The sequence below is a fragment of the Saccopteryx bilineata genome, chromosome 3 (assembly GCF_036850765.1).
Source record: "Saccopteryx bilineata isolate mSacBil1 chromosome 3, mSacBil1_pri_phased_curated, whole genome shotgun sequence".
In the NCBI taxonomy this organism is placed as follows: domain Eukaryota; kingdom Metazoa; phylum Chordata; class Mammalia; order Chiroptera; family Emballonuridae; genus Saccopteryx; species Saccopteryx bilineata.
The window spans coordinates 190,236,283-190,261,346 of NC_089492.1; the positions used below are offsets into that span (position 1 = coordinate 190,236,283).

Consider the following 25,064-nt stretch of genomic DNA (forward strand, 5'->3'; position numbering starts at 1 on the left):
TCTTCAAAGAGCCATACTCATCCATTTTTCTTAAGCAGAAATTAAAAAACAAAAAGTCAGCACAAGATCTTAGCAGCTGTGCACACTGGCTTGGCAAAAAGGTCCCCAAACCTACTCTAGGTCTGCTCCTCGGCACCCACCCAGTAAGCCTCATTTTGTCATGTCCAGTGAATAATAATACAACCAATGACTGCTCTTACTACCCTTACTGGGGACCCCATTTTGCTTGGTGAGTTTGCATACAAGTTCCTAAATCCTCTCAGTGCCCTGCAGGACAGGTACTCCTATTTCTATTGTGCAAAGTGAGGAAGCTGAGTCACAAGATGGTTAAGCAAATCACCCACTAGCACTTCACTAGCAAGTAAGAGAGGTGGGTCCCAACCCCAAATCTGTGTGCTTCCTAGGTTAAGTCACTTGCACAATGCCACCTCGGAACAGTAAGTAGAAACAGAAAGTGGGTGTAACACATGTTCAGGAGAATCCAGTCTAACTAGAGAATCAGTCTTCATCTTTGGACCCTGTTCCTGAGCCACGCTGTGTCCCATACCCAGATGGCCAGTACAAGTGACTTTGATTGGTTCCAAGTGCCCATAGTAATCCAAGTCCCTGAGTTGCAGGCAGTAGAAACCTACTCCAGTCAATAAAAGCAGAGGCATTTTCTTGAAAGGAGTCACAGAATTACTGAGAAGGCTGCTGGCTAGGCAGGAAGAGAGCAGCTCTAGAGACTAGTGAGTTGAAATAAAATAAACCATCTCTTGACAGAATAGATTGGCCCTGGATCTCTCTGTCCCTCTGCTCACTTTGTCTTGGTTTGGGTCAGAGAGTATCCATTGGGCAAGAGGTAATTGCCTAACATGAAATCACGTACTGGTAGTTAAGGTACTATGTCATCCAACTCCAAAGGGCGCCATAGATTATAATGTGAAAGATATATCCTCAGATTGTACAACACACCAGCAGTATAAATGCACCCCGGACAGCTCTTCAGAACCCTCTGCGCTTGTTATATACACTGCCCACACACACCACTCATTCTGTACACCATTAGCTTTCTGTATAGCTTACTTATGGCATCTTCTCCAAGTGCACCAGAAAGTTCTTCAGAATAAGATTCAGGCCTGACCAGTGGTGACTCAGTGGATAAAGCATCAATCTTGGACACTCTCCCGCGGTTGGTAGCTTGAGCACAGGCTCATCCAGCTTGACCATGAGGTCACTGGCTTGAGTGTGGAATCATCAATATGATCCTAAGGTTTCTGGCTTGAGCAAGGGGTCACTGGCTTGGCTTGAGACCATGGTCAAGGCAGGTCTGAGAAGCAATCAATTAAAAACTAAAATGATGCAACTACAAGTTGATGCTTCTCATCTCTCCTTCCTCTCTTTCTCCCTTCCTGTGTCTTTCGCTCTCAAAAAAAAAAAAAAAAAAAAAAAAAGAGAGAATAGAATTCAGAATGTTAACATCTCTGCCTGACCAGGCGGTGGCGCAGTGGATAGAGCATCAGACTGGGATGTGGAGGACCTGGGTTTGAGATCCCGAGGTCGCCAGCTTGAGCGCGGGCTTATCTGGTTTGAGCAAAGCTCACCCGCTTGGACCCAAGGTCACTGGTTTGAGCAAGGGGTTACTCAGTCTGCTGAAGGCCCATGGTCAAAGCACATATGAGAAAGCAATCAATGAACAACTAAGGTGTTGCAACGAAAAACTAATAATTGATGCTTCTCATCTCTCTCTGTTCCTGTCTGTCTGTCCCTGTCTATCCCTCTCTCTGTCTCTGTAAAAAAAAAAAAAAAAAGTTAACATTTCTATTTCTAATACCATATTACACAGAGTAGTCATTTCCAATAAAACTCATTATATCCACAACCAAATATATATTTTCTTTTAAAAATGAATGGACCAGTACATACAGTGAAATAAAATAGGAACATGGGCTATTTGATACCCATTATGTTTTTATTTTATCTTTGCAAGGTACTAAGAATTGATCGTGGAAGGAAGGATAGATATGTTGAGGGCATGGGCATTTAACAGAAGCCAAAGTCTATGTTAAGAGTAGTCTCCTGGTAGTTCAGTCTCAGATTGCCCTGGGGAGGCCTTTTTAAAGGAAGATTATCCTCTTTGTGCTCCTGGTACTGTTCCACGTGAATGGCTACTCCTACACCAGCCACGCTGTCCCTGGCCCACAGCCCCTTTCAGTGTGAAGAGTGGTTTGTCTCCAAATGTTACTGAGTGGGAAATGCACAAAGTGGGAAGTCACTGTGTCATTAGAAGAGCTAAGTAGCTAGCACCAATAAGCATGTATTCACCTCCATCCTCCTCATCCTCCCCCCCTCATTACCAGGTTGGCTGTTCAGAGTGGCCCAGTCCCTAATCCACTCTTTTGTGTCAGCACACCCCAGGCCTGAACCCGACAGCAGGTAGAGAATTACAGTAGCAGGAGCAAGAATGAAGTTGGTTGGAAGACACATGTCCTGATTCTGGATTGCTCATTCAACAACCTCGTTCAGTAATCATACATTGTACCCTGCCATGTGTTAGACTCTGTGCAGTGTGCCAGGAACCATGAAAACAGGAAGACACAATAACCTGCTCTAGTGAAGAAAATAACCCTGTGAACAAATAATTAAAATTTCAGGTAGTCAATAATTCAAATAGTTCTTCACATAATATTCTTGTCTACCATTGCATCCAACACCTAGAACAGTCCCTGGTGTCAATGGACCTCCAGTTTTGTGGACTAGTGGGTGAATATATTAATTGCTAACATGTATTGAGTGCTTGCCATGTTCCAGGTGCTATGATAAGAGTTTTATATCTATTAACTCATTCATTTGATGTTCACAAGAAGCCTGTGAGGTGGCTGTTATTATCACCCACATTTCCTGGTAGGGAAAATGAGGCACAGAAAGGTTGAATGACTTGCCCAGTTAGGAAAAGGGGCCAAGATTCATTCTCAGCTGGATAGTCTGGCCTCATGGTCTGTGTGCTAAGCCTCTGCATATAATCCGTCAAGTGCACAGTGCGGGGGAGCCACAGAGGAGGCAGTCACCAGCTGGAACAAACCACTCAATCCCACAACCTCCTCTAGTTGTCATTCACTTTTTTCTGTTTCTGTCTTAGGAAAACTTTCTTACTTCCTCTGTATCACTCTTCAGCCCACCTCATTTGGGTATTTGTTTTTACTTTCCAAGTGATGTTATCAAGGTCACTAAATGAGAGCCATGCTGTCAAATCTACTGCACATTTTCATCCTCTTCTTAAACAGACCCTTAGCATTACTCAACACAATTGCTCATACCCTCTTTTTTTGAAGAACATTCATCTCCAGGCTTCTTTGATCCCACTCCTTGTTGTCTTTGCCTCCGAAGACATTCCTCCTTGGTCACCTCAACTGGCTTCTCCTTCTCTACCCCACTCTCAAATGTTAGATGGCCTCAGGAGTAGTTCTGGCCCTTTTCTCTCCCGTACTTATTAATTTTCTTTTCCTGGGGGGGTCTCACAATGTACCATGGCCTTATCACCAAATACATGATAATTACTTCAATATTCATAGCTCTATCCCTACCTCTTCTCCAAAATTCCGCATTTACATACCCAACTGCTCTCAAGAACCCTTAATAATCACCCTCCAGAGATAGAGCTCTTTAATCACCACCATCCCCTCCCCTCTCCCTCCCCATCCCCACCACACACATACAATCTCTTTCCTCCCCAGGCTCTTAGTAAATCTTGGTAAATGGCACCCCTATGTACATGAATGTGCAAGCCAAAACTTCCCCTTGCCCTCACTCTTCATATGCGACTCATCAGTGAGTTGTATCTCCCAGTACAGTCAAGATTTTACTCATTTTTCCCCATCACCATCTCCAGGCTTCCTTATTCATCACTCATGTCAGCCACTGAATGACCTCCACTCGAGGTGCCTCCACATATTTGTCACTTGACTTTGTACCACCTTTCACCTTGCCTTGTCCTCAAGGTCCTGAAATATCTGTCTCCCCTCAATTGTTTTAGTCTCTTTTCAATACAGGCTTTTCTGCTCACTATGCTTCAGCACAGTCACGCCCCTTCTGTCCTTTCTTCCCAAATTCTTCTCCATGTCAGAGCCTTTGTCCTATTCTGGTGCCCTGAAATCCTGTTCTCCCAGCTCTTTAAATGGTCACTGCATTCTCCTTCCTCAGGGCTTAGCTCAAAGGTCATCTCCTTAGAGACACCTTCCCTGACCCGCCATCTTATCAAAGATGGTGTCTCCCAGTTCTTAATTTATCAAACATTATTCAGTACTTCCAGACATTGCTATTAGTGCTTTACATTGATTCACTATTTCATTCTTCAAGGCTTAATAAAGTAGGCACTGTTATTGTAATGATTATACCCATCTTAAAAACAAGAAAACTGAGCCTAAAAAGAGGTAATAACTGCCCAAGATCAAGCAGTTGTCAGAGATGGTGTCAGGATTAAATCCTGAGCAGCCCAGCACCAGCCTGGCCTCTTAACCATTATACCATCCTCCTCATTCACCTTACTTGGGTGTCTCCTTCCAGCACTTTTTATAACCTAGCTACTGTCTTGTTTAGCTATTTGTGGGCTGTTAGTCTCCTCATTAGAATATAAACAATGTTTGCAGGGAGAGCTTTCCTTCATCCTTGGATCCCCAGGGCCTAGTGAGCACAGGAAACAGGAGAAATTGTTTTTGTTTTAAATGGCTGAATAACACTATGTCAGTTTTGTGTATTTTTCAGAGAAGATTTATTATGCTGGTCCTGTCAATAATCTTGGATTTGAAGTTCCCAAGGTAAGGTTTTGGTTTTCTATTTGGTTTTGTTATTTAATTATTATATTGAGCAGTTTTCTGAAGGAGAACAAGAAGAAGGGGTGGGGTGGGGGGGGAGGAGGAACAGGAGATTAAACAATTTCAACCTTTCCCACAATTTCTTTCTTCCCAGTAAGAAAACCCTCTCTTGGTAAAGCTGATACCTCATAGCCTGCACTTGAAAGTGTTTGACACATCCGTTTTGTCACTTTGGTATTGAACATTTTACGTCAAGTCATACCCTTGGGGACCCTCTGGGTAGACACCTCCCACCTTGGGGGATGCAGGCATCCTGGCCCTGCAGGACTGCTGTGTCTCTGTCTGGGGTGGGGGCGCCATACCAGAGCTGCTGCGGGTGTGGGAGGTGGGCACAGGCTTGCTGTCATTAGCGTTCAGTAAGGCTGGACATTCAGAGAAAGGAAGAAACAAACAACCATGAGGGCTTACAGGTTCTCCCAGTTACCACCCTCACACTCTCATTCTTGGGCTGCCACCAACTAAATACAAAGCCCAGTCTGAGCACTCCCCATGAGCCCCACAGCTAAGAGAAGGATTTTCCACTCATTGCATTTTTCTCAAAATCATGTGACTTTGTTAGAAGGCTGGATTCAAGCAGCTCTGGCATAAGTAATACATTTTCAGTGTGATATTCCTGAGAGAATCTTATACCACACAACGTAAAAAGAGTCACAAAGAATGTAATAGTTTTATTTATTTATTTTTGTTTTTAACATCATTCTTTCTGTCCTTCAAAACCTGTGTGTGACTCTGGAAAAGGGTCATCTTCTCCATAAAAATTTTGTTTAACTTAGTTTCATTTCTCTAGAATGTTTCCTTTCTATCCCAGCCATGAGGACCTAAGATCAAAACCATCATGTCTCTAGATCATCTGGGCCTTCCACCAGCATTTCTCAGGCAGCTGGAAATTTTCCCACCTTCCCTTCTCCTCGTGGGGTTTTCCTCCCCAAAGCTTTCTCCACAAGCCTTTCAGTATAATGCAAGTTCTGCAAACTCTCTCTACTTCTAGAATGTGGGGCCTAAGCTCTCAAGATAAATTTTTGTTTAAATATTTGCTATTTGAATTATTTTCTTTTTCTTTTATTATTATTATCATTATTTTTTATTTTATTATTTTATTCAGTGAGAGGAGAGGAGGCAGAAACAGACTCCTAAATGCAACCCAACCGGGAACCACCTGGCAAGCTCACTAGGGGGCGATGCTCTGCCCACCTGTGGTGTTGCTCCGTTGCTCAGCAATTGAGTGCTTCTTAGCACCTGAGGCAGAGGCCATGGAGACAACCTCAGCATCCAGGGCCAACTCACTGTGATCAAGCCATGGCTGCAGGAGGGAAAGAGAGAGAGAAAGAGAGAGAAGGAATGAGAGGGGGAGGGGTGGCAAAGCAGATGGTCACTTCTTCTGTGTCCCCTGACTGGGAATTGAACCTAGGATATCCACATGCTGGGCTGACACTCTACCACTGAGCCAAACTAGCAGAACCTGGATTTCTTTTCTTTCTCCATTTTCTTTCTTACACACACACACACACACACACACACACACACACACACAGGAGATCAACTTGTAAAATTTACAGACAATTGATTTTCATCCTGCATTATCAGCCTCTTTTTTTAAAAAAAAAAATAAGCCAGTTCCCTTTAGCAATTGCTATGAAATCAAGGGGGAAAGAACTTATTTTAGTCATAGAGTCCCTTCGAAAGAAAATTGATGAGAGATGTAAAAACCTTTATTGTCAGCATTCTAAATCCTTCCTCTTTCCCTTGTGGGCCCTGGGCCAGGGAAGCAGAAACCTAGCCAGCCCTGCCCCCACCCCAACCTGCTGACAACTTCCCACCTGATGGAGGAAGTAACCCAAGTGGGACACATGCGACCTGTCACATAAGCAGCAGAGGCAGCTGGAGGCCTTAATTCCCACATGGGTTCCCATGCTGGCTGAGGACCAGCTGCAGGCAGCTCAGGCTTCCCTGGCCAGTGGCTAGCCAGGCTCAAAGACTTTGTTTCCTAATATGGGACAGTGTGAAGTCTTTCTGTCTTAAAAGAGCCCCTCCTCCCATCAAATCCCACAGAGATGGGCTCTGTGCTAATTTTGTATGCTTGGCTCAGAACTTTTCCACTCAGCAGTCAATCTTCAGTGTCTTGGTATTCTTTACTTTTTAATGTAACCAGTGCCTTGGCCCCGAAGGCAGGCCTGCCGGGAGCCCTGCATCTGTCTATGATTGCTGTTTTCTAAATCAGAATTTGGGATCCTTGGGCTTCCAAAGAACATGGGTTACTTGTAGGTACCCATGCATAAGTGCCAAGAACTACAAATTCCTAACTCACAAACCCAGTGATCATCTCTACAGCAGAAAGCCACTGCTCTCTGTCCCTTGTCCCTACTCTGCCCCTCCCGTCTTCCTACATGTCCTTCCACCTGCCTAGAGTTGAGCACAGTTGCCCAAATACTCTTTCCTCTTATACCAGAGTATGTCTATCTTGCAATTCATAATCTGAAAACTCTTCCTTCCAATATTACATATTTTCTTAGGCTTTTAAAGCAATAATAGAAACTTCATTTGTTTTCAATAATGTTACATGGTATGTACTTAAATGCACATGGACAGTTAAAAGAAAAAAGATAATAATGATTAAAACAATCAGATACAAATTTGAGCTGGCCTTTATTCATAATTCCTTACACTGTTTCTGAAATCACAGCTGCTCGGTATTTGAGCAATCTGACCCCCGGGGGCCTACACGTTACAGAATATTCAAGTTGAAAGATGCCTGAGGTGCTCTAATCAGTCCTCATGACCAAGACACCATCCTGAGCAGAACCTGGGTGTCTCCAATACAGTTTTCAGTGGTGGGAACCTGCTTGCTCCTGGACCTCCACTAACTGCTAGGAAGTTGTTCTTGTCTAACAAAAGCTACCTTTCATCCAGCTTCTAACCAGCAGTCTGATTTATCCCTTCCCTCTGGTTTTTACAGATTAGACCCCTTTCCTTCCTGCGGTGACACGCACATCATCTTTGATGTGCCAGCAGTCTGTGCATACTTCCCTCTTGGGCCCTTTGCCCTGCTTGGCATGGCCGCTGCCCACCCTGAGTTTTACTCCTCCAGACTGCTGAGTCCACAGAAATTGTGGGGGCTTGTGGGGGCTGGGCAGGGGTTCTGCTGGGAGCACAAGATGTGGCCAGCCCCTGGGTTCTTTCTGCAGCTTCACACAGGCCTGTGTTCCAGCCACTAAGCACAGACGAAAGCATTCCTCTGTGGAGTGCTGTTGCCAGAAAGGAACCCTGAAAGTCTAAGACACTTTTCCTGATAGGACATGTTGGTTCCATGCAGTTGAATCCTGCTCCCCTAGAAGTCTTCGCTGTCTCAACAAGTGACACTTTCTCCTTGAAGTCACCCTTAACCCCTCTCTTTCTTTCCCACCCAATATTGATTTCCTTGGCAAATTATATTGGTTCTTCTTTCAAAATCTATCTAGAGTCCAACCCCAGCTCCCTCTTCACCATCTATCTGCTTCAAATCTTCATCATTTTGTACCTGGCTTATTGAAGTCACCTGCTCATCCTGCTGACCATCCTGCTACAGCAGCCACCCATTAAGAAAGCGTTCAAGCTCAACAACCTCCCTGTCTTAATTACAAACATACTTAACAACTCCTAATACTAAACTGGACTGTTCTATTATTAAATAGAAGCAATACTGTTAATATGAGTAACAAGAATAATTTCTCCTAGCACAAGTGTATATCAGAATGAATACTTCACTGATAGTTAACAAATTATTAAGCCAATACAAAAAATAAACCCCTTGTATAATGATCTGTTAACCCAACATAGGTGTGCAACCAAGGGAAAGATTAAAAGGAGCAAAAGGAACTTGGCAAACACGAACCCCGCCTGTTTACCAAAAACATCACCTTTTCTCCCTATAGCCTTTTGTCAGAGGTGGCCATGGGGATCCTATGAACATGCACATCAGGTCAGACCACACCTCTGGGAAAAACACTCTCATAACCCATGTCCTTTTCAGAGTGGAATACAGTGTCCCCATGGCCAGTGAGACCAACCCTGACATTGTCTCCTCTCTCTTCTCCCATGGTTTCCTCCATCTGAAGCCCCACTGACCTCTTCACTGTTCCTCAAGCACACTCCTGCTCCTGCACCTTGTCCACGGGGCCCTACTTAAAGTGGCAAGCCAGCACTAGCCCATCCCACCCTGCCCTGCTCTGCCCAGCACTCTCATCCACCCCTTCCCTGCTTGTTCTCTCTGTAACGCCAGCATGTGACACACCACGTACACAGCTAATTACCACGTGCATTGTCTGTTTCTTCCAACAACTCCGTAAGCTTCATAGGGCCAGGTTTCATTTGTCTGCTTCTACTTTATCCCCAGTGTCTGGAGCAGTGCCTGTGCATAGAAGGTGCTCGGTAACTATTTACTGAATGGTTGACTGTTCCATGGGTCACACTCTCATGCTTTCCCTGTGTCCCTTTCAGGGAGAATACCAGGTTTTGTTGCAAATATATAATGAAAACCATTCCATGGTGGCCTGTGCCAACGCGACTGTCATTTGCTCCTGAGCAGCAAAGCACAGCAATCTCTCTCATGGGAACTCTGAATGCCTCAGACTGATTCTACTGCATAGGAAGAACCAGTCGACTATGAAGAGAACCTCTCTACGAGAAGGCTTGTGAAGGTGCAAGTGCTAACAGTAGCCCCAGTGCAGGGGCCCCAAGCCTCTACGGAGCCTCCTGGTAGACACTGAGCAGGCCCAAGGGTCCATCCTTCTTCTCCAAGTGGTACCTCACACCAAACACCCTGCTTTTCAGCTCCTTAGGAATACTTCCTCAGTTACCTGGAATAAAGAAAGCTGGCCCACAATTGTTCCTCATGGTTTCTCAGAGAATCTGAGTGCAGCACTGTAGCTATAATGTGATCTCCTCCCGACAGTGCCAGGAGTTGGGGCAGCATACGTAGTTCTTAGAGATTCAGGAGGATGGTGGCCTGCTACCGTGAGAGTGTGGGCAAGTGAGTCTATCTATCCCTTTCTCGGGCAAGCCCTACACCTTTGGATCACAAGCATGGAGAAGCTAATGGAACCTCCTAAACAGTGACATCAAAGTCTTACTTGATGGACAACTGCTGAATACTGTGTATCAGGCCCTGGGCTCAGCCCCTGGGATACTCCCAGGAGCAAGGTGGACATGGATCCTGGCTTCATGAAGCTTGAGTCCTCTGAAATGTCAAAAAGCCACATGTCAGCTGGTGGGCACATTTATTTATATACACAAACATCCGTAACAGGCAGGTCACCTGTCTGCTGTCAAAGCCATTTTGGCCTCCCTGTCTTCTCTTGTTCTAGGATGTGCAGAATTGACTGGTAGTCCCACAGGCCCTTTGCCGTCCTGCGTCCTCCTCCCCAACCCTCTTCTCCAGTGTCCCTGGACCCAGCATCTCTTACTAAGCACCTTGATCTTTCTACTAAGGGGCTGGGATTGGGTCTTTATCATTTACAGGTACTTTATATCCATCAAAGTGCCACTATATTAGAGATTAAAAGGAAAAGAATCAATAGTTTCAAAATGTTTGTTACTATTAATCTCTGTCTATAAATAATTAAACAATCTAGAATAGCAGCCCATAAATACCTGGCTAATCAAAACATTAAAACCAGAATTCAAGGTCTTCTGGGTTACAGAGAGACAAAGGTACAGTAGTGCCCTCACCTGTGCCCCTAAATGCTCAGGAGAAGAGGCCAGCTGTGGCCGTGCCAGGCTCAGGAGCAACCCTCTGACCACACATAGGGCGATACTGTAATGTACACAAATGATAAACCGAGTCTCTGACCCCTCACTGTTCCCTCTCACTAGACTCCTTCCCTGCCCCCTCTTCAGTAACACCTCTCCTCTGGCCAAGGCCCTGCATGGGTTCTGGGTACACATGTGTTCCAACAGCACAGGGCAGCTGTCACAGCCCCCAAAGACAGGCCGAGGACAAGCACTTTCTATTTTTCTACCACTCAGCTGTTCCCTTTCCTATTCTTTGTCCTCTTCTTAAAAATTCAACAGTATGTGTACGTGTGTGTGACTGAGAGCTTCCGATGCTAAACAAGCATTTTTATGACCAAGTGCACAGCAATTACACTAAGGCTGCTGTAATTGAAAGAAAAAGAAAGTGCTTCTCTGGCCCAGAATATGTCTGTGCTTAGTGTCCTGCCAGGGGCCTTAAATTTCACTGTGAGTTTCATTCTTATAAGTTGAGCAGAGTGCTCACTGTTTGCAAGCCTATGAAAATACAAACAGTCCTGGCAGGAAAAATAGCCTAAATCATTGTCACTGTTGAACACTCTGGCAGAACACGGTAACTAGGATGACGTTTGAAACTGCTACCCAAGAAGCAGGAGGTGTGGGGAAGGTGGACAAGCCCAGGGAAGCTCTGGAAGAGGAGGGGTGAGTGTACACAGACAGAGAGCACCATTTAGTTCTCATTTCCTCCTACAGAGAGCTTGCTACTGTTTCAAAATTGTTATCAAGTATTCTAAAAGTTTCTCTTCAATAAACTTCCCTAAAAAAAAAATTTAAATAAGATCAGTTTGGTTCAAGATTATACTATGCCCCCAAAACCAAAAACTCTGCGGAAACCAGCCAACTCCTCTCCTTTTGGTGCCACAAGACCTCCCCTAGATGTTAAAGGAAATCTTAACCTCTCTGTTTACATTTTTTTTTTAAAGGAAATGCCAGTGCCTAAGGGAAGCTCTTCCAATATAGGGTCCAGGCAGCAGGTGGAAGATTTATTTGGACGGTGTGATCACATCAGGCAAAATGTTTGGTCTATAAGAAACAGAGATTTGACTCAATCTGGCTCACACATCTGGGGACCCCACTGACCCCTGTGACTGCTGAGCCCCTGAGTCAGGCCTCAGCCATGGTTTGCTGCAGAGGTTCACACTGCAATCAGCACCTCACCTCTGACCTCCCTGAACACTAGCTTCTCCTTCAAACAGTCTTTCCTATAATTGCAAATTATTTCACACTTGTCCAATAACAGACAACTTTATCTCAAAATCTTGCCATTCATTCTGAGTGCAATGTCTTGGGTCATGTGACCACTCCAGACCAATCCCTTTGGCCCTGCATTGATTGGCTTAGACAAAGTCACATGACCCACCCAGAGCTGGACTGAAGTTAATCCCACAGAGACCCACACTAAATGGAAATGAAGGGATGTGAAGGGGTAAAGAGAAAATGAGAGAGAACTAGCAGTCCAGAACACATCTAGAATTAGACAAGCCAGCTTTCAGTTCTAACCTACCCTCCCAGCAAGGAACTTAAATTCTCTGAGCCTCAGTGTGACAGTACTAACACCCACCTCCCAGAAACCCTGTGAGTCCAGTGGGGAAATTGATGTGAGGTGCATGAACTGGACCTGCCATATGGCTCTACCAAAGTGAGTTACTATTGTAAGGTGGTACCCAGACTCTTTGGCTGCTTTAACAAAAATGCCATAAACCAAGTGACTTAGCAACAACAAAGAGTTACTTTTCTCACAGTTCTAGGGATTGGAAAGTTCAAGATCAAGGCTATATGCTTGGACTATCATTTTGAAAAAGAATTTAAGGGAAACATTCAGGTACAAGTACTCCCTCAAATAGAAACATTATAACCAGGCCAAAAGGGCCTACAAAAGAAAAATGTGTACAATTCTTAAATTTGTTTTCTATTAAAAACAAACAACAAAAAAATAACCACGACACATCCAAGATGTGAAGAACAAATGTAACATCTGCAAATTTAACAATTATGTCTGTCTTCAGGGAAAATAGTCCAAAATAGCTAGTGGAGCTTGGAAAGGGCCACTTCTGATTTTAGGGGGCGGGGGGGGGGGGAACCTGTGAGGAAGAGAGAGCTGATCGAGTCAACAGTTCAGTTTCAGACTTGAATAAGCGACATTTTTTTCAGTCAGCAAAACAAGTTCCTCTGTCCAATCTCCTGACCACTTGATCTGGCACACAGTGGCTCAGAGGAGTTGGAAAAGAGCTATTTTACATCTAGTTAGTAAATAACTTCAGTTGTTCCTTTTGGAACTGAAATCTACAGCTGCCTTCAAATGTGCCAGCCTGAAATTTTTTTCCTCTCCTCTAACCCAGCTTTTCTTTAAAATGTGTGACAACCAAAATTCTCTCCTCCGGTATCTTGATCTCCTCACTGCTGAGAAAAAGAATGGATACATCGATGTGATTTTAGCTGAAAACAATATATTCTTCCCCAAGCTGTTATTTTTATGGAGAAAATAAAATGATGGAAGAAAAAAACTATACCATGTAAACCCATGTCACTTTACTGTTGCTTTCCCTTCCTGTCTTCCTCTCAGATATGGTGGGAGAACACTTGAGAAGGGGCCAGAGAATACTATTGAAATGATAAAAGGATACAACAAGGTGCCACATAAAAGTAGACTAAAAAGATCAAGAAGTATGAGTTGTAGAAAGACAACATCTGAGAAGTCAGAAGGACAACAATAATGGCAACAGTTTTTTAAAAGCTACCAATTATTTGAGCATTTGCTAGGTGCCAGGCATCGTGTGTGGTATTTTACCTGCATTCAATGCTTAATCTCCATAATAGCCTATGGGTGGGTAATGAGACGACCCCAGGTACAGAAGAGAAAGTTGGGGTTAGGGAATTGAGGTGACTGATCCCTGCTTCCCTGGGCTCCTGAGCTCAGCAAGCTGGGGTTCAAACCTATCGGACTACCTCCCAGGCTCTTTCTAGCTGAGCTGCCATGGCTGTTTGGTTGGAAACTATAGAATAAGGAACACTTTATAGTTTTAGTTGTGGGCTTGCAGAATTTAAGTCAAGCAACAAACAGGTCTAAAACAAAGATAGCCTAAAAGTGGTTGGCTTAATTCACTGATGAGAGCACAGCAAGAAAAAAAAAAAAAGAAAGACCCATGGATGTTTGACTTGAGATTCATGTTTTGGAGGAATTACATTATGCTCTTCAACAACAACAAAAATCTGTGGTCATTAGCAGAGGCAGATTAAGGTCAGTTGATGCCCCAGGTACAGAAGAAAATATTGGGCCCCTTAAAAAAAAGAGGCAGACAGAAAAAATAAAAATACATGTTAACTATATTTTTAAATAAATAAAAAATATTATGTACTATTAATGTTAAAATTGCACATATGAAACCAAACTTGGTGTCATTAGAAAAAACTGTAAAGTTGGGGTTTTGCAGGGCCCTTCAGAAGTCAGGGCCCAGGGCGCACGCTCAGTGCACCCGCCATTAAATCTGCCTCTGGTCATTAACTCCCTAATTCACCTGAACAACAGATGGCAATAATCTGGCTTTCTTACTTCCTATGTTTTTCCTCCCTCCCTCCTTCTTTCCTTCTTTCCTTCTTTCCTTCTTTCCTTCTTTCCTTCCTTCCTTCCTTCCTTCCTTCCTTCCTTCCTTCCTTCCTTCCTTCCTTCCCTCTTTCCTTCCTTCCTTCTTTCTGTAAATATTTCTTCAGCACCAACTACTTGTTGACCACTGTATTAAACAGAATACAAAATTTAAAGCATTGAATATAAAAATAAATAGTATATATTATAATCCCTGCCCAAAATCAGCTGATATTTTAGAAAAAGGGAAGAAAAGGGTACTAAAAATCTCTCCTAGCATGCAGCCCGTGATCAGTAACAAGAGAAGGAGGAAACGCCGGTGGTGTGGAGATGACGGATAGGTCGGCCTGATGGTGGGGCGCAAAGGAACTGGGCCTCGGGGGATAGACACGGCTGTAGAGGTCCTGGCGCCCATGAAGGGGGCTGCCCCAGTTATGGATATCTATCAACCTTGGTGTTTGATTCCTAAGGACCAAGGAAACTGCATTTCTGCTACCATTAGACAGTGAACTCCATTTTAGATGAAATAAAATGTATGATTAAAGAAACTTTCACACAAGCACAGGCTGTTCTGTTAATACTTACTTATGATCCCTGAAACTCAACAAATAGGCTTAGTGCTTAGTTAGGACAACTGTGGACCCAGTCTCACTCCAGCCCCTCCCCCACCAAGGGATCCACTTGTCACCCTCCTGAACAAGTCCTTTGCACCCCTCTCTGGAGAGAGGTTCTCTTTATCGAGCATGCCCTCACCTCTTTTCTCGTATGACTCAGTTACCTGAGCCCCCTTTGGTGGAGGGAGGTGTGGGGCTAAGCCAGTAGGCAGGGGTTCATGCAGGGTTGCATGGAGATGGGACAGATGGAGGAGGGGACGCCAGCCTGAGAGGGGTGTCTGCATGGAGGCAGCATCGAAACCTGAACAAGTGCTCTGTGAGAGCAACAAGGATGGAGGGCTGTGGACAGGGAGAAGGGAGCAGCTGTGTTGAGGGTGGTGAGAGGGAGGTGCTGAACCCTCCAGGCAGACATGCTGCCCACAGGAGCCTGCCTCCACATGGGCCCGGGCAGGGAGGCGTCAACAGTGGAGCGGACAGCACCAGGACCCTGTATCCTTCAGCTTTCTTCCCACCACTATTTTTCAGACCCCAATGTGGCGTGCGTGCACGCGCACACACACACAAAATTATGCTCAGGAGCGATAACTTTTACCAGAGACAGGATCAGGGTCTTTATCATTTCTTCTTCTGTTTTAGTTCATTCAGGTTGCTACGATGAAAAAAAACAAAAACAAAAACAAAAAAAAACCCCAAAACCATAGGATAAGGAGCTTATGCACAACACATATTTATTTCACTGTCCTCACTTGGTAGAAGGGAGAAAGGAGCTCTCTGGGGTGTCTTTTAGGAAGGCACTAACCTCATTCGAGAGGGCTCCACCCTCATGACCTAATCACCCCCAAAGGTCCCACCTCCTAGTACCATCACATTGAGGTTAGGTTTCAACCCATGAACTTTGTGGGACACAAAAACCTCCCTCCCTTCTATTTATTTTGCCCTCTCATGTTTCTTTATAATGAAATGAAAGGCATTGGAAGACCTCTTAATGCAGAAACTCCTCTGTTGATCAATGGGTGTCAAACCCAAGCTGGCCAGGTCTGCAGCATTTAGTAAGGATTGCCTCCACCAGCCTGGGTCAAGTTATGCCTAGAGTGATTTAAAAAAGAAAGGTGCTTATCACTCCTGCTTTTCTCTCTGGCCACAAATTTTCATAATCACATTGGATTTGCCCACTGTTGCCTACTAAGCTACCGACTATTTGTTGTTCATGTCGCTGTTTCTCTCCCTTTTACTTTTCTATCCTGAGGGCTGTCTGGTTGCAGTTTTTTGTTGTTGTCATTGTTCAGTTCTTTAAATTGGATTTTATTGTTCAATATTTTATGCATTTTGACTTTAATATTTTACAGCGACATTCAGGCTTCCAGAGTCTTGGGAACTGAAGCCATCTCTGACAGTTGGGTGGCACTTAAACTTGTTCTCAGGGAACTCATGCCCAGAGGCCACTCAAGGCTAGAAAAGCATCCCTAAAAATTAGGAATTAAAAATGAGCACAATTTTAAAAGGACACCAATCTTCACCTTAACAAAGCACACATGCCCTCTCTTCTGGGTACTTTGAGGGAGGAAGTGATGGTGTTAGCACCACCTGGTGTGAACTCCTCCAGGCAGAGGTGGGACAGAAAGGAGGACCTGGCACCATGTGGTCCTACCCAGCCCTTTGGTGTGTGACAGAGCTGCAAGGCGCAAGAAGCTGCAGCCAGAAGTGGAGCCAGGGTTAGACTTTACAGAGATTCGGAGAAAGCCCAGGGCATCACTGGCGTTTTGTGGGACCTCCATGGCAATGTGGTAGAGGGGCAAAAGAGTAGAGCACAGCATGGTTTGTTCAATAAACCTAGGGGGACCCAACACAAAGAGGGGAGGGAGGACCAGGCCTGGGCATGAGCACCATGCTTTCCCCCACCCCCAAACACACAGAAACAGCAGCAGCACTCTGCCTACATGCAGCTTTAAGAGCTTGGACAACAGCCCCAGGGGGAGGGTGCCAAAAGTGAAATAAGAAAGAACTCTTGAGCTGATTTGAGGTGCCCAAAAATAACCAGCAGAGAATGTGAGAAGAGTGTGAAGAGATTCTGTAATACGCAAGTAAAGTGATAAGTTAGTGATATTTAATTATTGTTGTTCCAGTGTCTTCCCATGAACCCACAGGCTGACACTCAGCAATCCCAGCTTGGCTGCTAAGCAGGTCTTCCTCCCCATGCCCACCCCTACCTCCTACCACACCAGAACAGGAATCCTGTTTCCTTAAAAGTGCTCCCACCCCAGCTCCTTCTGTTTCCCCCACTGACATCTGGACCTCCTTGCAACCTCCACACTGTCTCCGTGATACTGTTTTTTCTTCTGCTGGAAGTCAGACAGGATGTATTGCTCCTGCTGTGATCAGAGTCCCTTCCTCACTGTCCTCCTGACAATGAGACTGGGACCCATTGTCTGTTTATATTCTGGACTGAAGCTCACCCTTCAACTCCAACAGCAGACCCAGTTACCTTATTCCCAAAGCAAGTATGTGGTGCAGTCCAGACGGGAAGCAAGTCCGCGCTCAGAACACTTTCCAGAGTGTTAGACATTTATACATAGGACAAGAATCAAGTTTGTAGAGAACATTGCCCAGGCCACACAGGCAATATTTATAACTAACTCTTATTAACCTACCCCTTTAACTTTCTTGTGTCCTTTGCTCTTTAGGCTCTACAAAAGCCAGATGTGGTCTCATCTTCTTGCCCAGTCATATGCCACTGCGTCTGGCTCAACCCAGAATTTTGGTTTCCAAAGCACACAGAGTTCATCAATCCTAGTGGTAGTCCTCAGCATGGCACTGGGTCTGGTTGCATGACCAAGTACTTTTCTCTTTGAAACTAAGTCCATTCTATATATTGAAAGGCTGCCCAAGAAGACCTTGTTATACAGTTAGGATCTGGGTCCATGCCATTTCCATTTCATTAGTTAAATTACTACCTGCCAGTTAGCTTGCTAGACTAAACCTTGACTATTTTAACTGCTTAAGTCAAACTAATATGTGATATTTACAGTATATAGAACATTAGAACAATTCTAGCTACAGTCAAAAAGAAGATGTGGACTCTAAATTCCTTGATGCAACTTGCATATCGAAAAATACAAAGGTGATTTTAAGATGATAAAAACATTCTGCAGATAAATGGTGGTGATGTTTACACAAGAAAGTAAATATACTCAATGCCACTAAAAACTTTTTTAAAAAATGGTTTAAAGGGTAAGTTTTATATCACATTTAGTTTAACAACATTTTTAAAAACTTTTTTAAAATAAAAAGTTCATCCTGAAACCATTTTATTTTGTGGGCAAGGAAAAGAAAAGGGAACCATGAACATTTAATTCCTGACACGCCCTTCTGAAAATTTAAGTTTTCTGCAAAGTATTCACTAACTTTTTTTTTTTTTTTTGCAAAGCATTGTATAAATCTTTGATCTTAAAAGTTTGGCAGACATTGACACTATAACAACGTGTTCAAAGGCATTGTTTAAATTGTTCTCATAAAGCTTTGTTCTTTGTAAGGGGGGCAGTCTTTTTAACTGAGGACGGGAACAGATTCAAATTCTCTTAATGGGACAGGAAAATGCCTCTTATCAGAGAAATACAGAAAGCGAAGATCCTGGCCCTCCTGAGAATCATAAAACAGCGAAGTTCCCTCCAACCAACCCTCTCCCTCTTTACTTTTTCTGAAGAAAAGAAGGAAATGAGGATCTCAGATGCAAGGCAAAGAAACACATTTGTTCAAATACCACCCAGAAGGTGTAAAAACAGAAGATGACACCCCACTGAGGAGCAGTAACCTTGAGCGCCTAGACCCTGGATTTAACCTGAAATGGCTTAATTAGTCCTTAAGTGCTTATTATGGGACTGCTCTTAAGGGCGTTGCGCTGGGTACTTCCTCATTAGGTAATTTAAAAGGCACCACTACCCTGTGAAGTAATGCTGCCCCCATTTAAAAGATGTTTTAATGAGGCTCAAAGACGTTAAATGAATTACCCATCTACCATGATTGAAACTAGCATACGTGATTTAAGGAGAGTCATTCTCAGCAGAACCACGCTTTTGACCAAGTATGGAGATGAGAAGTACGCATGGGCAGTGCGTCACTCGCCCTCGAAGCTCCTTAGAGGTCCAGCCTCGCTACCACTCGACTGGGACTGCATGGCGCCCTGCGCAGCCTGGCTTGTCCTGCCTCCCCTGTGCTGACGCGCACTGCAAACCCGTCACCGTGTTTCTTCAGTTAGTGTTCATTAACCCACTCCAAGACCCGGTGCTGGAGGCCATGGCGCAGCCTGGACAGGCTGGTACAGTGTCTGCTTTCAGGGCAGAAATTACAGAGAAAGTACAAATGTGGACACAGGGCCCTGTGGGACCCACTGTTCTACTAAATCAGCACAGACTTGGTGGTTTGCACGCAGTTCCTAAGGTCAGAGATCTGAGATGTGTCTCCCCAGTCTGACAATAGGGGAAGACAGGACTGTGCTCTGCAGTCTCTGGGGAAGAGTGCGTCTCCTCCGCCTGGAGCTGCCAACATTCCTTGGCTCGTGGCCTCTTCTTCCATCTTCAAAACATTGCTTTTCTCTTTGTCTTTCTTCCATAGTCACAACTTCCTTGGACCCCTGTGATAACATTAGACCCACTGGATAATCCAGTATGCTTTCCACATCTTAAGGTCCTTAGTCACACCTGCAAAGCTTGTTTTGTCATTTAAGGTAACAGGTTTTGGGGATTGAGAAAGGGACATTTTGGGATCCTTATTCTGCCTTCCTCTTAGGAGATGCAGGCCAAGCTCCCTAAGGAGAGGCTGGCTGCAGTGAGACTCTTTTCACATTAAAAAAATAATAAGATAGCCTGACCAGGTGGTGGTGCAGAGAACGGAGTGTCAGACTGGGACGTGGAGAACGCAGTTTTGAAACCCTGAGGTCACTAGCTTGAGCACGGGTTCAACATCTTGAGCTTGGGGTCGCTGGTTTGAGTGTGGGATTATAGACATGACCCCACTGTCACTGGCTTGAAGCTGTGACAACCCCAAGGTCGTTGGCTTGAGCCCAGGGTCACTGGCTTGAGCAAAGGGTCACTCATTTTGTTATAGCCCTCCGGTCAAGGCACATATGAGAAAGCAATCAATGAACAACTAAGGTGCCACAAAGAAGAACTGATGCTTCTCATCTCTCTCCCTTCCTGCCTGTCTGTCCCTATCTGTCCGTCTCGCTGTCTCTCTCTCTGTGTCTGCCAAAATAAAATAAAATAAAACAAAACAAAATGGATCCTTTGTTACATTAAAACATTTCAACCCAGTGCCACCAAGTAACAAAATCCCTGATACCCTTGAATCATTTGCAGTTAGTCATAGAGAGATAATAGGTTTGTCTGAGTGGTCAGAGGTAGTGTAAAAGTGTTTGTGCACAGCGTGGCATCTCCTGAAAAAATTAAACACAGAATTACCATGTGACTCAGCAATCCCCCTTCTGGGTACGTACTCAAAAGAAGTGAGAGTAGGGACTTGAACAGATACTTGCACATCCATGTTCATAGCAGCATTATTTACAATAGCCAAAGATGAAAGCATGCAAGTGTCCATCTATGGCTGAATGGATAAACAACATGTTGCATACACATATGATAGAATATCATGTAGCCTTAGAAATGTAGAAAATTCTGACACATGCTACAACTTGAATGAAACTGGAGGACTAATGCCCAGTAAAATAAGTCAGACACTAAGGACAAATATTGTTTTATTCCTTTTATATGAGCTTCCTAGAACAGTCAAATTCATAGAGACAAAGTAGAATGGTGGGTGCCAGGGCTGGGGATTGGGGATAAGGAGTTAGAGTTTAATAGGGACTGAGTGTCAGTTAGGGAGGTTGAAAAAGTCCTGGAAATGGATGGTGGTGATGGTTGCACAACAATCTGAATGTACTTAATGCCACTGGACAAGTGGTTACTTCAGGGAGAAACAGTACAATTTAGTTTCTGGATTTACCAGCCTGAAAACAAGGCCCCCACCTTATGGAGAGGTGTCCAAGGTTGAGTCATTCTGTCTTCAAAGCCCTCAAATGTGATAGCACTGGCCTCTTTTACATCTGAAAAATACAGATGAAGTTTGCAAAAAAATGACTGCACTTTTAAAAAATGTATGAATTATACATCTGAATAAGCACAAACTATCCCATTTGCTTATTTTCCGAGTATCACGGGGCAGCAAATTTACACTACCAGCCAGAGGGGAAAGAAACCTTGTCTTGTTAGTTCTAGTTTGTTCCTGATCTGTTTGCCCTCTGCGTACCCGCTGATCAGGTGGCAGAAGGCAGATCTTTAATGTACAGATTCATCTTTGACCTTAGCTAGATGCAGTAAATTATACCGTCCTTTTGGTAGTCATTCTCTGGGGGATTCTATCTCAGTCTCCTACTACCATGCTCACCTCTTCCAAAATGGTATCTGGTGTATAAGGGAGGAGGTCTCCTATAATCTCACAGAGGTAGGATGTGGGGTTTGGAGACCCAGGGACTGTCCTCAGCCCCATGCTCACCTTGGCTTATCTGGCCCTACGGTAAAGTTGACCTGATCTTGTGTGTTGGCTCTGCCAGTCTGCTGATGACATTGTGCCTCATGAACCTGTCACCCATTCTTTCCTCCCCTTGGTTCAGCCTTCCTCAGCTCCCAGTGGTCAACAGACTGCTGAGTTAGTGCCCTGGCCTGGCTCTGCAGTGGGATCCCTCACCTACCACAGCGGGCCCACGTCTGACTGAGTGGCCTTCAACTCCACATTGATGCCACATGAGAAACTGGGTATAGGGTTGAGAGTGTTAACTGGACTCACTCTCTGTCCCACCATGTCACCCACTATGTTTAACAAAAAGTTTTCCACAGATTTGAAGCATTTACAAATATTCCCAGCAGGTCCCATTTCAAGCTGCCAACTAAGTAACAATTAGCCTCTAAAATTCCTGACATTTTAATAATCAGTTCTCAAGACCTTGATGCTCAGACACTCTCCAGCATAAAGAGAGAAACTTGCATCAAACTTCCAACCAGCTGCCTCCCTTGCCTCTTTCTTACTACTTTTTCTCTTACCATCTTCACCTCCCAGTTTGAGAAGGGATGGACCTTCCCTCCTCCCTCAACAGAGCAGAAGTGCATAACCCAGACAGGCATTTGGTCTGGGCCGTGCCAAGACCTCCAATATCTGAGCACCTGCCAGGCTTGGATGCTAAACAGGAGCTAAAATATTAGAAAGTGTTTTTCTTTACCAAATCTTATTGTCTGGCTGTAAAAATCAATTTTGGATGTCAGAAGCTGAATATTCTGTTATTCATATTGAATCATTTCTATTGATCTGTCTTCAAGTTCACCAACTTTTTCCTCTATTTTTTCCATCAGCTTTTAAAATTTTGGTTATCATAGTTTTCACTTCTAAAATTCCCACTTGATTCCTTTTACTACTTAGTAATTTTTATTTTTTTCTGAGACTTTCTATCTTTCCACTGATTTGGCCAGGATTTGCCCTTAGTTCTTAGAACATTCTTATAATTGCTGCCTTAAAGCCTTCATCAGATTATCCAAACATCTGAGACACCTTGGCTTTGGCATCTGTTGGTTCTGTTTTCATGCAAGTTAAACTTCACCTGGTTCTTTGTATACTAAGTAATGTTGGACTACTTTCTGGATGTTTTGGATATTACAGTATAAGACATTAGGTTTTATTTCAAACCTGTGGAGAATGTTGATGTTTTTGTTTAGGCAGGCTGTTGGGTTCAGGCTGCAAGTACTGACCAGTCTTCTGTCTGTGTAATTTAAATGTCAGTGTCACTTTCAAAGCTTTTGCAGTGCCATGTGTCCCACATGCATGTCACTCAATGGGTGGCCTGGGTGCTGGACTGTGGTCTATGGCATGGTTCAGTTCTCAGTGTCTCTGACATTCAGTCTAGGGCCAGATCCATGTTGTGCAAGGCAGGGTGAGCCTAAGCATTCCCCAACAAGTTCATGAGGTTGCTTCCCTGAGCTCTTTCCTCTGCACGGTCTCCCCAGTGTTTCTGGTCCCCTGAGGCTCTTGTTCCCAGTGTCCAGCTGGGGCATAATTTACCCACTCTGCCACACACTTGCCGCAACTGAGTTTGTGTCTGGGACTAAGCACAGGAAAAAAAGCAACATGTTTTCAGCCCATGGTTTTAGGGCCACAGCTCCTCCACCTAGAGAGGAAGTGTCCCTCCATCTGCTCTTCAAGGACCCCTTTGCTGTCCCTGTTTCTGCAGCCACCTCAGGCTTGCTTAGAGGCTGGGATGCAAGAGAACGGAAAACCAGGAAAATACTTTGGGCAGCATCTCTCTCTCTTAGCACTGGGAGGGCCCTCTCACACTCCTTGAACCTGAACCAGACTGCTTCTCCCACGTCTTCTCGTTCCTGCCAGAAGGGATACCCTCCTAGCAACTGGAAGGTGAGATCTATCTACTACCACCCTCACCATATAAAATAACTATTACTTTCCAGTAATGGTCCTAGGTAATTAAACTTTTCTTTGTGCCATGATTTATACTCTGGAAAATAATTATTATTTTAACTTTCAGACTTTACATAGAAAATGTGATTTTTTTTTCACAAAGAATTAAATTCTGTTTCAAGGAACAGAAATGCAAGTAGTGATTTATGCAAGTGAAAAGTTTATTTTTCTAATAAACCTGGGCAGTTCATGATCACTGGGGCTTTTGTTTGTTTAATTCTGTAGTTTCATCCTCCTCCTCAGATGGCTACTATCTCATGATCCAAAATGTCTGTCCAGGTCCAGTCATCTCATCACATTCCAGCCAGCAAGAGAGGAGAAAGGGCAGAGAAGGAATAACCCCTTTGTAAAAGGACCTTCCTGAAAGTTGTATCTATATGGCTTACACGTATACTACACTGACCAGAACTCAGTCACAACACCATCCAAGCTTCAAGGGAGGATGGGAAATGTAATCTGTGTCCTGAGTGTCAACAGAGTCAATGAGAGGATGCCTCTCAGATCTCTGACTGCAGGGACTGTGACTGTCCCAGGGCCCTACCTACTGCACTAGGAAACCCTCCACCACATGTGCAATGAGACCATGCTTCTGACAGGCTGCGCCCAGCCGCTGACTATGTCAGGAATACTAACGTGGGCTCATTTCCAGAAGTCCTCAAGACTTCATTGATGGGCAACATTGACTGGAGAATTGGGTTAATTATCTGTCCCTATATAACCAATTTACCAGAATTTGGCGGCTTAAAACAACACACATTTATTGTATCCCAGTGTCTGTGTGTCAGGAATCCAGATGCAGTTTATCTGGAACCTTTGTTTTAAGAGTACTTGTAAGACTGAAATTAGTGTTGCCCAAGGCCACGATTTCAGCTGAGGCCTAACAGGGAAGGATCTGCTTTCAAGCACACCTGGTGGTTGTTATCAGGACACAGCATCTCCTGGGCTGTCTGACTGAGGGTCTCAGTTCTATCCTGGCTGTTGTCTGGAGGCTGCCCTCAGTTCCTTGTTACATGGAACTTCCCAACATGGCAGCTTCCTGCATCAAAACTAGCAAGAGAGGGAGTCCAGTAAGACGGAAGTCTCAGTCTTTCATAACAACATCATGGAAATGACTTTCATCACTTTTGCCATATTCTGTTCATTAGAAGCCAGTCACCAGGTCCAGTCCTCCCTCAAAGAGAAGGGATTACACAGGGCATGGGTACCGGGAGGCAGGGCTGTTTGGGGCCATCTCTGAAATCTGCCCACTGCAGGCATCCCTGACAGCTTTGCAGAACTTTCCTTAGAATGACATCAGAGTTCAAGATCCTTCCTTCCTTCCTTCCTTCCTTCCTTCCTTCCTTCCTTCCTTCCTTCCTTCCTTCCTTCCTTCCTTCCTTCCTTCCTTCCTTCCTTCCTTCTCTCCTGCTCTTGGGGTTAGGCCTGCCCTGTGGTCTGCTGTCCCTGCCAGTCTTTCTTAGCTCCCTCCCTATCTTCTCTAATAGATGCCCCCCAATAAGTTCCTTGTATGTTTAATTCCTTCTTAGCATCTGTTTCTCATAACATTCAGACTAACACAGTGGCCATTAGCCAGCTGAGAATCTGCAGTTTCTGTTGTTGAGGAAGAAGGGAAGAAAAAATTCTGAGAAGTTTCTTTCAATATTCTCAATACAGTTCTGAGATTGCCTGCCTGTGATCTCAGCACATTTGATGTTAAAGGTAAACTACAACTTCCCCCTAAAAACA

The 25,064-nt window shown here is 44.3% G+C and overlaps 1 protein-coding gene across 1 annotated transcript in view; it reads left to right on the forward strand.

Annotated features, from left to right (window-relative positions):
* Window positions 1-12,674, forward strand: part of LY86 (lymphocyte antigen 86) — a 70,100-nt gene extending 57,426 nt beyond the window's left edge. Inside the window, exons 4-5 of the mRNA XM_066268427.1 lie at window positions 4,741-4,793; window positions 9,324-12,674. Coding sequence (XP_066124524.1) covers window positions 4,741-4,793; window positions 9,324-9,407 — 137 coding nt within the window. The 3' untranslated portion in view covers window positions 9,408-12,674. The remainder of the gene's footprint in view (window positions 1-4,740; window positions 4,794-9,323) is intronic.
* Window positions 12,675-25,064: the final 12,390 nt, after the last annotated feature.